At 44.6% G+C, this 13,857-nt stretch overlaps 1 protein-coding gene across 1 annotated transcript; it reads right to left on the reverse strand.

The window, feature by feature from the left end:
• Positions 1 to 1,568: 1,568 nt before the first annotated feature.
• B3GALT9 (beta-1,3-galactosyltransferase 9) lies at positions 1,569 to 10,373 on the reverse strand. Its single transcript, XM_040324059.1, has 2 exons — positions 9,771 to 10,373; positions 1,569 to 2,864 (listed from the first exon to the last, which is right to left on the reverse strand). The coding sequence occupies exons 1-2, from the start codon at positions 9,774 to 9,776 to the stop codon at positions 1,761 to 1,763; spliced, it is 1,110 nt and encodes a 369-aa protein (XP_040179993.1). The 5' UTR covers positions 9,777 to 10,373; the 3' UTR covers positions 1,569 to 1,760.
• Between the last annotated feature and the right edge of the window lie 3,484 nt (positions 10,374 to 13,857).

A 13,857-nucleotide genomic window follows, 5' to 3' on the forward strand; every position in this document is an offset into this window, starting at 1 on the left:
AGAACTCGCATAGGGGTTGAGGGTGTTATCTCTCCTCGTTTATGACATTCAATGAATATTATACATATGTCATCACTGATTACCAGTAGATATGGGAAGAAATCAGTGAATTATCACTGCAAATATGCAGGGATTTTTCATACTACCGGTTAAAGGGTTTGTAAAGTTTCATGTTTTTTTACCTTAATGCATCCTAAGCATTAAGGTGAAAAACACCTGGCAATCACAGGCCCCCCACGTTTTACTAACCAGAGCCAGTTTACCTGCTCTGCTCGTCCCTGGCATCCTCTTCTCCATGGAGTCTCTGTGTGGATTAGATAGATTGATGGCAGCGCAGCTATTGGCTCCCACTGCTGTCAATCAAATCCAATGACACGGCCGCCAGGGGGCAGGACCGAGTCATACACTCTATGTCTATGGACACAGAGTGTATGACACGGGAGAGTGCCTGCAAGGTAACCCCCTCAGGAGAGAGCTTCCCAGAGGGGGTTAGCTTTTGCGGGGAGGAGTTGATAGAGCCGCCATGGGACCCCAGAAGAGGACGATCGGGGCCACTCTTTGCAAAACGAACTGCACAGTGGGGGCAAGTATGACATGTTTTTTCTTGTGAAAAAAAAGTATATGTTTATTATTTTTTTTTTTTTTTAAATGAACCTTTAGTACCACTTTAAGTGGTTTGTCACTGGATTATGCATGCTAAGTTAGTAAATGCATCTAATTGCCTGCCACTTCTGTCCCTAAGTGTCCTTGAACAAGAGCATTTGAATATGATGTTCTGGCAAGCCCCTTTGTTAATAGAGAAATTCAGGAATTGAAAAAAAAAAATATATATATATGTGTATTCGCCAAGGTGGATGCAGCATTGAACCATTGCTGTATCTGTCCCCTGCTGCCTCTAAGACCAAGAACTGAGCGATCACAGACCGCTGATCACTCAGGCCAGGTTTGCATGTGTGTGGCCGTGGTTTCTAGCTTGAGGTCCGGTGCGTTCTGTTCACTGGTTCAGGTGCTATTCAGGAATTTTTTTAATTTGAATTTTTGCATGAATTCGCACTTGAACCAAACCCAAAAACATGACAGCAGAGGAATGAAGCAGCAGACAGAAATGACACTTTGTGCTCTTAATTGAGACAAGTACACACTATACAACCATCTCAGGAAAAAAAAGTTTGAGCTAGCGTTGGGCTTGAATTGGGTCAGTTTTAGGTTCACCACGCTTGCCTCTAATACATGACTGTAGTCAGTCAGAGAATCCTGGTGATACTGTGTATATAGTCTGCATTAGTTGTAACTCCTTTTTGAAAAATAGGAAAAACTGGGAATTATTTAGGTAAATTTGTATTTCAATGCATTTTCCAACTTTTCTAAAACGGTTTCTGAAAATGGGTAGAAGATGGCTGTTTCTTTTGTGGTATAACTGACTAGACATTTTCCCCTTTTTCACTTTTTGTGATTGGCTTTCTGAGTTGCATAATTGCAACAATAGCCGATCACAAAAAGGCAAGTAGACAATGAAAAAAAAAAAAAATTTAGTTTATAAAAGATTTTACTTGTTTTTATATACAACCTTTCAATCTGAAGATATGCTTTATTGTGTACACCAATCTACAACATGAAAACTGTTTATTGCTGTGCGATAGTATGAACAATTAGGGAGCACGATTTACACAAATCTTGTATTGATGGGTCTGTATCTTGTTTGCTTTCCTTCATTGGTTCTGGCTAACCAGAAGACAGTACCAATATATGTGGAAAGTGGTCTAAAAAGACCACCCCCCATTGTCTTTTTTACCCATTCTGAAATATTTAAACTGATCCAAGTAGGACCAGACTTTACAAGACACCAGTCCATAATAGGTTTCCAGCTTTGAGCATTCATTGCTGTCATTTAGATCCTTCCAAACTGTGGAAAGTTCCACATCATCAAGGTTTGAAGATGAAAAGATCACCTGATAACAACAGCGGTTATATTGAATGTGCTTGGTTCCAGAGAACCTAGAAATCTGTATGGGGGCCACGCCAGCCCATTGGGCACAAATACCAATAAACACCTCAGACAGGAGCAAAGGGCTGACCTTTCCAGAGACTAAATACATCTTTCTCAGCACATCTTGAGAGATTGCCATGGCAGAACCACTGCAGTAGTCTGGGTAGTAGGTTTGTGAGTAGGCCGAAACAGGGACAAAATTGGGGCTTTGGGGGTCTCTGTCAGGCACACAGTGATGGATTACCCTTCCAAGGTATATATCATCCATACGGGACTCCAGGCTGAGAAGGTATCCAGCTAGACTTCGGACATTGACAAACGTTTGTTGGTCTGCTTTTAGGACAAATTTAGTGTTAGGGCAAAATGTCACAATCCATTCCATCATCATGATGGTTTTAGATGTCTCCTTTTGATAGGTTTCTAGGAAACCTCCCTGAACAATGTCCCGATGGACTTGAGATTCATTAAAGACATCTGATTGAACATTTTCTGAATCTGCTCTGCCCAACATGAATACTCTTGTTACAACCTGGCCTTGTACAAAAGTTGTGTTGGCCCAAGTGTTCCTGATTCTTTCTCGTCTGGTTTTATTTTCAGGGCTACTAAAGATGACCAAGAGCAAGAATACATCTTGTTGGGAGCACACTTCTGATCCACTGACCAAGTATGATCGCGAGATATTGCCTTTCAAGAGATGCATGTCCAGCATACGTGCTCGTTCTTTGATCTCCGTAAACTTCCCATCGCTGTAGGAGAAGGGAAGAGCCTGTAGAAAATATTCTTCCATGAAGTCAGCTCCAAAGAGCAAGGCATGAAAGAGTGCAATATTAAATAGGATGAAGCACCACTGATGTGTCCGCAATCTGCACAGTGCCACCTGCAACAGAAAGGTAAGATTGTTACTTTGATGAGACTTTGTTTTTTTATTCTGTTGCTGTGTTTTCTTTCATATATTTTTTTTTTGTACAAATAAAACAATAGCAGTGAGTCCACCCTATGATACTGATGTGACAAAGCATTTAGAGTTTATTATAAATAGAGCAGAATACATTCACTTGCAGATTGTTTCTAAGCCCACGTTCACATCGGGCCAGTTTGACATTTCAAATCGCTGCCTATTGCCAGGGCTGCACCGATCCCCTAAAGTAGTTACTGAACTGGCGACTTCGGGGGCGATTTGAATAGACATCTGTGCATGAACCCGCACAGTTGTCTGTCAAATCGCCCCCGAAGTCAGACTGAAATGCTCCGAAGCTTTCTGGGACACATGACAGGTCCCAGAAGATTGCGGGACCGATCACAAAGCACAGCATGGCTCATGCAGTAGGTAAACGGCTGTTAAGCCGATAGGCTTCACTGCCAGTTTTCCGTACCTAAAATGCTGGCGCCTGCACCCGAAGCTGATTATAGGATCGATCGGCATGGGTGTTGACATCGCTGGATTCCTGGACAGGTAAGTGTCCTTAAATTAAAAGTCAGCAGCTACAGTATTTGTAGCTGCTGACTTTTTTTTTTTCTTGGGAGACAGGAGCTCCTCTTTAACCACTTAGCGACCACCCACCGTAGATTTCCTGTGGCAGGGTGGCCGCTATGCGCCAGATCACATGCCTGGTAAGTGACCTAACACTTCTGGGTCTGGGGAGTGTACGCCGCCCGTGACCCGCTCCCGCTGTGATTGGACACATCACAAGCCAATAAGCGGGTCCGGCGGATGTGATGTCTGCTGGGACCTGCTGATCGTTGAGAATAGCAGAACGGCCATTATAAACAAGGCAGATCACCGTTCTGTGGAGGGGAATGTGCTAATCCTGTGTTCCTGCTAAGCATTCCCCCAGTCAAATCACCCCCCCCCCCCCCCACACACAGTTATAAAGCACTCCCAGGGAACTCTTTGATCACCCCTGGTGTTAACCCCTTCCCTACCATTGTCATTAGTACATTAACACAGCATATTTAGCACTGGTCATTGTATTAGCGTCACTGGTCCCTAAAAAGTGTCAGTTTGGTGTCCGATTTGTCCGCCACAATATCGATTTCCCTCTAAGTCGTTGATCGCCGCCATTACTAGTATAAAATAAATTAAAATATACCATAGTATGTCAATGCTGTAACTTTTGCACAAACCACTCAATATAAATGTACTGGGATTTATTTTTTACCAAGAATATGTAGCTGAATACATATTGGCCTAAATTGATGAAGAAATTAGATTATTTTTTTTAAATAATTTTTTTGGGTACAGCGTCGCACGCCCGCGCAATTGTCAGTTAAAGTAACACAGTGCTGTATTGCAAAAAAATGACTTGGTCATGAAGGGGGGTAAACCTTCCTGAGCTGAAGTAGTTAAATCAATGTGCTTGTGGGGTATGCCAGGTGTCTCTACTATGCTTCAGTTTGTGCAAGAACATGAAACCGCTCGGCACAGAACGCTTCTCATTCATTCAACTGCCCCATGCAGCAGAGGCTGCAGAGAGAGGCATGTGTGTTTGAACTTTGCACACCCTAATGCAATAGGCAGCGCACACCTATGGTGCTGGGGGAACCCTGCTTGTGTGTGTGTATGTAACTACGTACAGATAGATGTATGGCAAATGTATGAGTGAAGAAAGTTAAAGTGAAAGTCCATGCAAAAACTAAAATCCCTGCATCTATAGACACCACGGATCTAACACTAACCTCTCTATCCCTGTAAAGAAAAGATGAGCATACATACCTTTTTAGATGCCAATCTGGCCCGATCTCCAGCACCGGAAGCTCTGCAGAGGGAACGGAGGTCAACAAAATGAACGGGAAGTGACGTCATCCATAGAGTAACTCTGGGGCTACCGTCGTCCTCTGTCTACTCTGCACCCGCCTACACAGAGAAGCCGTGGCAGACAGCTCAGCGTGAGATCCGGTCGGAGCGGGTCAGATCGGCTTCCAAAAAGGTATCTATACTCATTTTTTCTTTACAGGGATGGAGAGGTTAATGTAAAGGCCCATGATCGGATTTTCCAACAACAATGGTCCAACGGACGTGTTTTATCGGACAATCTGACCGTTTGTATGCTCCATCGGACAATTGGTGTCGAACTTTGCGACAACAAATGTTGGCTGTGCATGCTCTCAAATTTTTTGACAAAACATTTGTTCCATCGGCTTATCCGATCGTGTGTACACAAATCCATCGTACTAAAATCCAAAGTACAAATACGCATGCACCGAACCAATGCTAAACGCCAGCCAATAATAGCAGAAGTTACCCAAAGGGTGGCAGTAAAGTGCTGAAAAAAACACGTGACTTGGTGAATGTTGGCTGAAAATGTTCTGCCATGTGTATACCAAGTTCACGGCCAACGCCCCTTACCACAAAAGTCCACGGAAAAGTCAGATCGTGTGTACGAGGCTTAAGATCTGTGGTTTCTACAGATGCAGGGATTTTAGATTTTGCAGGGACTTCCACTTTAAACCAATTACCTATCAGGTGGCATCTATCAGGTGTACATCTGTTCTGACCCAAGGAGAAATACTCCAGTGTGGATGAAGGCATACTGTAGGCTGATAAACAGATTACATGAGTCGAAACCTGTGCTTGTTTTGAAGGTTTTAGCTGTTTCAAAATCATCTTAAGACTTGGCATAGTTGTTATAAAGTATTTGCCAAGCTTCTCTGTATGGTAAAGGACCTCCATTTACATGGCAGGGGTATTGTGGAACTTCCTGAACCTGCCACATGTGTAACAATCTAATATAAACTGATCAAAGTCTGATAACAGCTCACAACAGATAGTTGTCACATCTAAAGACGTTTGTATAATAAAACCGTATAGACTGCGACTGGCTCAGTACTGTGTAACATATTGTGCTGGAGAGCGCTGACTGTGATCACAAGCCTGGTATTACTATAGAACACTGTTGCCCAACATGTGGTCTGCCAGCTCAATATATGCATCCTATTATTTCCTGGGCAGGGCCTGCTACCTGTTAGACCCCTGTGAGTGCTTTGCATTGCAGCAGTAGGATGCTGGAACACACTCTGTGTTCCATCAACCAGCACTGAAACAAAAATGCTACTGTCAGGCAGAGTGATCTCCACCTGACTGTACATGTATAGTTCTGGCTGAATGGGGGACAGATGGTTAAATAATACTACCACTGACCACCAGTGGCACTCGAAATGTTTTGGGGGTTGCAAACAAACTGAAAAAAAAATAAAAAATCATCAAGCGCAGCCACTGTGCCCATCAAGCGCAGCTACTGTACCCATCAATTGCTGCCAGTGTGGCCCATCAATTGCCGCCAGTGTGCCCCATCAATAGCCGCTACTGTGCCCCATTAAATGCCAGTGTGCATCCCCCGCCCAGCACTTATCCGTCTCAGGTCATGGCGCTGTCCTCCGCTCCGAGTCCTCAATGTCTTCTCCCGTCCTCTTCCCATCCTCTGCTATGATTGGACACCTGATAGGCATCCAATCACAGCGCCTGTCGCTTCAGCCACACAGGTGACAGGTGACCAGACTGAGCACCTGATTGGCTGAGAGGCGGGTCAGTGTTAGGAAAGCGTGATTCTTAATGATCGCATGGGAATACATCTCTGCATAGATACGCGAAATGTTGCATAACACGTTTCATATACGCATGATTGCTTTGCAAAGATGCTTGTTCCATGGCACACATGCTACATGAATGCATGTGTACAGCGCACACTTTTCATATTTTGCCTAAAAGCATATTTGTATGGACTCATGCTTCCATGAACGCATGCTTCCATAGAGGCATATTGCTTTAACACATGCTGCATACATTAAAGCTATATATGTATGTACTTGTTTTTTCTGGAACTATTTACCTATGTGTTTATTTGCATAGGACTACAGAAGTGCCTGAGGGCAGAAGCCTACAAAACAGAGTCCAAAGGTCTCTTTATGAAGGGACACCCCCGCTCGATCAAGGTGGGGGGAAGACATCTGTGGTTTTCAGGGGCTTGGCAATAAGAGATCCTTAACGGATGGGTCATCTCTGTGGTAGCCCCAGGCTACCCCCAAAGACCCAATGAAAAAGTTTTAATTTTTGGCGCTAGACCGATTGATGTCTCAGGGTGTAATCCTAGAGACCCTCTCACTGTTCAAGGGAAGTGGTGAGAGTCCGAGAAGACCTTGCCCATCAACATCCTAAAGATTTGGGCAGTAAATCTTGTTCTAATGGCCTGGACAGTCAGGTTGCGGAATTGTCCCGTCAGGATACAGTCTGACAATGCCACAGCAGTGGCCTATATCAATCACCAAGGGGGCACCAGAAGTCACGCAGCCCAGAGGGAGGTGAACCACATTCTGGCTCGAGCAGGGGAACATGTTCCTTGTCTATCTGCAGCCTTCATCCCAGCAGTGGAGAATTGGCAGGTGGATTTCTTGAGCTGCCAACAGTTGTTCCCGGGAGAATGGTCCCTACATCCCGATGTCTTTCTGGCCATATGCCAGAGATGGGGTACCCCGGACATAGATCTGTTGGCATCCAGGTTCAACAAGAAGTTAGACAGCTTTGTGTCAAAAACAAAGGATCCACTCGTGCTCAGGACAGATGCGTTAGTTGACCCTGTGGGATCAGTTTTCACTGATTTACGCATTCCTCCCAGTTCAGCTATTGCTTAGTGGATTCATCAGGTGATTAGTCAGGCTTATGGTCTGAAAAGAAAGGTTCCGCCTTTTCAGGTTAAAGCGCACTCTACCAGGGCAGTCAGTGCATCACCAAGCCTCGGTGGCTCAGATTTGCAAGGCTGCTACATGGTCATTATTACATACATTCACAAAATTCTATCAGATGAATGTAAGATGGCAGGAGCATGCCGCCTTTGGGCACAGTGTGCTGCAGGCGGCAGTATAGGTCCTTGCGTCTCATGGCGGCCTGCTTTGATTTGTGTCTCCCTCCCCTCAGTTGGCATTGCTTTGGGACATCCCACATAGTAATTACAATGGTGCTCTGTATCCCATGATGTACGACAAAGAAAATAGGATTTTTATAACAGCTTAACTGTAAAATCCTTTTATTGGAGTACATCACGGGACAGAGGTCCTGCCCCTGTTATTGGGGGATATATATATATATATATATTTTTTTTTTTTTGCTTTGTGACAAAAACTGAGGTACTCCCTGTATCGGAGGGGTTATATAGGTAAGGGGACTTCCTGTCTTTTGAGTGTACCAATATTCATTCACCTATAGGTGACTTATAACCACATAGTAATTACTATGGTGCTCAGTGTCCCGTGATGTACTCCAATAAAAGGATTTTACAGGTGAGCTGTTATAAAAATCCTATTATTATACTCCAACTTCTTTCATGTGCATTTTAGATACACTGAAGAAATTGAGCAGAATGAAAGTTTTGCTCATTAAGGGGTGCTACAGCCCATTCATTGTCAATGGGCTGCCTAACTCAATGCAATGCACCTTGTCGCATAAAAACACGCTGCAATTTTGCCGCCCCCTATCATTTTCAAGTTGACCACCACATTTACAGACACCCTGCTCTGTACTATATGAATTGATATGCTTTTGTATAATCTGGATGCATGAAGGCCACAAAGTGCATTTGTAATGTCTACTACTTTCAATGTGGAAAAGAGGAGAAACTGCTTCAGTAGCTCTGGTGGTATCTATTTTTGTTAGATGGTTTGGAAATGCAGCTGAAACAATGGGAACATTCCCACAATAGCAGGAGAATTTAGACTCTACGGTGTTTGGTAACTATTGTTCCATTACCAGTGGGGGTCTCAGGAAAGGTGACTCGGCTCACTTGATTTCAACTATTGCCGATGTATCACTTTTGGATTTATCAACTGCTTAAAGGTGACCTAAATGTAAAAAAATAGAGCCTAATGTCCTGCCACCCATTTGTATCCTTACGGATTTTGCCTCTATCTTTTTTAAAGATATTTTTATTAGGTTTAAGACAAACCAACAAAAAGAAAGAAACATACAAAAAAAACACCAGACAACCTGGTCATACACTCAAACATAGAAAAATAAACTGACATCAGTGCAAAAAAAGTAGGCACAGTGGTAAAAGGCTCAGGTATAATACCTGGATATAGCAAAAGTGGAGGTCCAGACATTAGAGATCCGTGAGGCACGGCCCATCAATGGTCAAGCAAGTGTAGTACAATCAGTGCTGGGAGAGGGTTAGCGGACTAGCCAACCATCTACCCCAAATTTTGTCGAAGGTTTTGTTCCGTTTCTGGAGTTCAAAAGTAAGTTTATACAGTGGGATAGCGTCATTAATACGTTTTAACCAGAGGGATTTCAGAGAGATCTGTGCGCCCTTCCAGGACAGTAAAATAACTTTTTTAACATAGAAGAAGAATATACGGAGCAGTCTCTTGGCATGTGATGATAGGTGTAATTCGCCAAAAATGCCTAACAGGCAGTTCTTGGGGTGGATTATGTTTGGGAGGCCTAGCGCCGATGAGATGAAAGCACCCACTTCTTCCCAGAAGCAGTGTAAGAAATCGGCCTCCCAGCCACAGCCGTGGAAACAGGCAGCTGAGGGCAGGAGACCCATCCTGTGTAACCTAGCCGGAGTGAGGTGGGTTTGATGAAAAATTTTGACCTGTATGATGCGGTCCCGGAAGCCTCATCTGTGTTTAAAGACAGTTAATAGAAGTCATCTTTATCAAAGTTTTAGCCATACAAATCATCTGACAACAGCAAATTCACAATTGTGACTGTCTAGTAGTTGCATAATGCATAACATCAGCAGCCATCAAGTGAATAATTTCCAGTAGGACAAAAAATGCTCTGGTGACTTACCTGCATGATTGCTGCAATCTTCACTGATGATCCTCCTGTGTTGATGATCTTTCATTTAATAGATTTCAGCATTGGTGAGCAATGCTCTCACCTGAATCTTGTACAGTATCTCCTGTTATTCCTGCCACTGTATGCTAGGTAGAATACGATCTGTCTCTACTGCACGGCTAAGTAAAGTAACCAGACACCAGCCAGGTATCAGGTAACCCGAGATCAGAGGATGGATGGGGAACTCCTGACTAATGTGCAAGTAAACTGTAGGGGAGATAGATGGCTATTTCTCCACAATAAGGAATGTCACAGGGACTGGAGTGACTGATCATACAAATGTTCACCAAGTAGAAATGTCCCCTTCAAATATCAGTATCTGAATTTATTTTGCAGTGTGGGTGTCACTATCCTGAATAATTATATGAAGACTATGGGGATACAGTCAGGAGTGAAGTTCCAGAACAATCGTATTTTATAAGCATTTTCTTTATAGATCATACACATTGAGCTTTTATAGGCTTGTGACCAAAGTATCGGCCCGGTAATGCTTCCCATTTCAGCATATAAGGATGTTTAGGGATTGCTAGCGATTGCTTGCAAATGTTTTAGGCACGTGTGAAGAAATGCTGTAAAGTAAGAATGCTTTCTACAGTTGTTACTATTTTTTTTTTTTTTTTTTTTAACACTGGTCCCTGTCGGCAACAAAGGTACATTCAATTAAATGGTGTTAACAGTACTGTTGTTAATATGCCGTTTACTTTGTGTTTAGCCTCCCAAGTTTAACTTTTGTTCTTTTATATTTGTTGCCCAGTGGAATGCACTGCCAAATGTATTTGTTTAACCCCTTCCTGCTGACAGTACACATATATGCGGCCTCACTGGACTGGGCTTTTTTTCCTATGGGGCCACACATATGCATATCTGTCTTTAATCAATACAAAGACAAATCTCCTGCGCTCCGGTATTTTTAGGGAAGATGTTTGAAGAAAAGGTGAAACTCAATAGCAACTCAATAAAAAGGTATCTTCTAAAGTCTTGCAGCCCTCCTCTGAATCGTTGGAATTCATAAAACTAAAGGAAACAAAAGAGGAAAAACGGAGGGCGCACCGACCTAGTGTGATACTGATTGGTGGATTTTATTAAATAAATAACAACAAATCATAATACTCACAAAAGGAGTGTTAAAAACAGGCCTTGAATCACAATGCAGCAAAGAACCAACACCATCGGCATAGCACGATATTGTTTCGATCCGTGACCGTGGCTAGGGCTGACGCGTTTCAGGGGAGAACCCCTTTCCTCAGAGCTAAAAGGTCTGCAGTGCTTCCTCACCAAGGGACTTGTCTCAATAAATACTAGCTTTCAGTAAGTGGTAAAGATGCCCCTCCCATGAAGTAGGAGGTGCATGGCCGGACACCCACCCACTTGTCTGTCACCTTTCCCTTATTCCTCTTTCCATGTCTATATCAGGCCATTCTTAGTATGAATACACAGTCCAAAGTGCACTATACCTAGCAATGTATACAGAGATGTACATACAACCACAATAAGGCATCAATATATATACACACATACACACACCACAATATGGAAAGCCTTTTCAGTCAGAGCACTCAGCAGATTGTTGCCTCCAAGTGTATGGTTACAACAGATCAAATCAATAAAGTGCCAAAGTGTAATGAGGCCTCTCCTAATCACACTTCCAGTAAGGGGCTGTGTGGTTGCTCATATGTGCCACACAAGCCCCACTTGCAGTGCTGTGCCTACCTTCCTTGGACGAGGAGGCTGCTGGAACGCACGCCCAACGTGGAGGAAGTTGTTTGCGCTCCAGCCGAGTCTTCGTTCCACTGCGCATGCGCGTGACGTCATCGACGCCGCGCGCGGCGCATATACAGTGACAATGCGCATTGTCACTGTATATGCGCCGCGCATGCGCAGTGAAACGAAGACTCGGCTGGAGCGCAAACAACTTCCTCCACGTTGGGCGTGCGTTCCAGCAGCCTCCTCGTCCAAGGAAGGTAGGCACAGCACTGCAAGTGGGGCTTGTGTGGCACATATGAGCAACCACACAGCCCCTTACTGGAAGTGTGATTAGGAGAGGCCTCATTACACTTTGGCACTTTATTGATTTGATCTGTTGTAACCATACACTTGGAGGCAACAATCTGCTGAGTGCTCTGACTGAAAAGGCTTTCCATATTGTGGTGTGTGTATGTGTGTATATATATTGATGCCTTATTGTGGTTGTATGTACATCTCTGTATACATTGCTAGGTATAGTGCACTTTGGACTGTGTATTCATACTAAGAATGGCCTGATATAGACATGGAGAGAGGAATAAGGGAAAGGTGACAGACAAGTGGGTGGGTGTCCGGCCATGCACCTCCTACTTCATGGGAGGGGCATCTTTACCACTTACTGAAAGCTAGTATTTATTGAGACAAGTCCCTTGGTGAGGAAGCACTGCAGACCTTTTAGCTCTGAGGAAAGGGGTTCTCCCCTGAAACGCGTCAGCCCTAGCCACGGTCACAGATCGAAACAATATCGTGCTATGCCGATGGTGTTGGTTCTTTGCTGCATTGTGATTCAAGGCCTGTTTTTAACACTCCTTTTGTGAGTATTATGATTTGTTGTTATTTATTTAATAAAATCCACCAATCAGTATCACACTAGGTCGGTGCGCCCTCCGTTTTTCCTCTTTTGTATCTGTCTTTAATGCCTTCTCCCTGTTGGTGGAGACCGGGGTCTCACCAGGACCCATGGGTCCCGTACTAACTATCACGACCCAGCACTCCCGATTCAGAGTCACCTGATCGCTGTGATAGCCTCTGACTATCACAGGGATCAGTCATAGTAAAGCCTGCCCCTGTGTTTTCTCTCTGAAATGGAGGGTAGAGATGCATTCTCTCTCTCTGCGAGAAGAATAAACAAACCTCTGTTTAACCACTTGCCGCCCACCGTCAAACGACGGAGGGATGGTTCTTGTTCTGGGTGGACGTCCTATGATGGCGCACCTGAATGGCCATGCAGCACGGCGATCGCTGCCGCACTGTGTTGCTAGGACAAGGCGCGACCCCAATCTCTGTAAAGAGCATCTGACGCAGCTCTTTAACCTTGTGATCGACTGTGTTGAATCACAGCCGGTCATATGTAAATACAAGAAGTGATGGCAATCAACTCTCATCGCCTCACACTGACAGAGTGTGTGGCAAGGAGAGCCAATCAGCAGCATCTCCTCGCAGGGGAGAACATGGCATGTAATCAGGGTACTGATCATCAGTGCCCTGATTACAGTAAAGCACCAGAAGTGTCACCAATCAATGCCCATTACGGTTGCCAGTCAGTGCTGTCTTTTAGTGCTCATCAATGCTGCCTATGGGTGCCCACCAGTGCTGACCTTCAGTGCGGCATAATAGTGCCTCATCAGTGCCACCTACTCGGCTCACATCCGTGAAAAAGAAAATTAATTTTCTCTTTTCGTCCATGGACGGGCACAGCCTTCTCAAGTCTTGACATATGGGTTATGTTCCTGTTCATAGGAGAGGACTAGGCAGAACATGTTGGATATTTAAATACATCTTACTTTAGGGGGGCGTTCCCTCCAGACATAACCCTCCGCCCTGCAGACAGCAGCTCAGTTTTTTTTCTACCTAGCGGAGGAGAAGGACGTGGCTCCCTTTGGCCCCAGAGTCCTAAAGAATTGTTTTATTTTATTTTGGGGATTCTGCTATCAACTGCCGGCTGGGTGACAGGCTCATAATATAGATCCTTGTAGTCTCCCCAGTCCGGCCATCGAGCGTGAGCAGACCTTAGCTACGCGCTGGGTCGGCCACGACATACCCCATGGCTCCAGGGGTGGCGGTGGCCTTTTTGCTCCGGGGTCCACATATGACTGGGCTGTTTGCTGTCTCACTCACAGTGGACCGGGCCGACAGCTACTCCATAATACTCGGTTGTAAGTCTGTCAGGGACGCACCAGCCGGTCCTCGCATTGGACGGGTAAGTACGGTTCCTCCTGCCTCGGTGGGATGGAACAGCTGGGCATTCCTGGGATTAGGGGGTTCTCCTATTGTCCCTTTCCCTGCTCTCTGTCAC

This window comes from Rana temporaria, chromosome 9 (assembly GCF_905171775.1).
Source record: "Rana temporaria chromosome 9, aRanTem1.1, whole genome shotgun sequence".
NCBI lineage: Eukaryota > Metazoa > Chordata > Amphibia > Anura > Ranidae > Rana > Rana temporaria.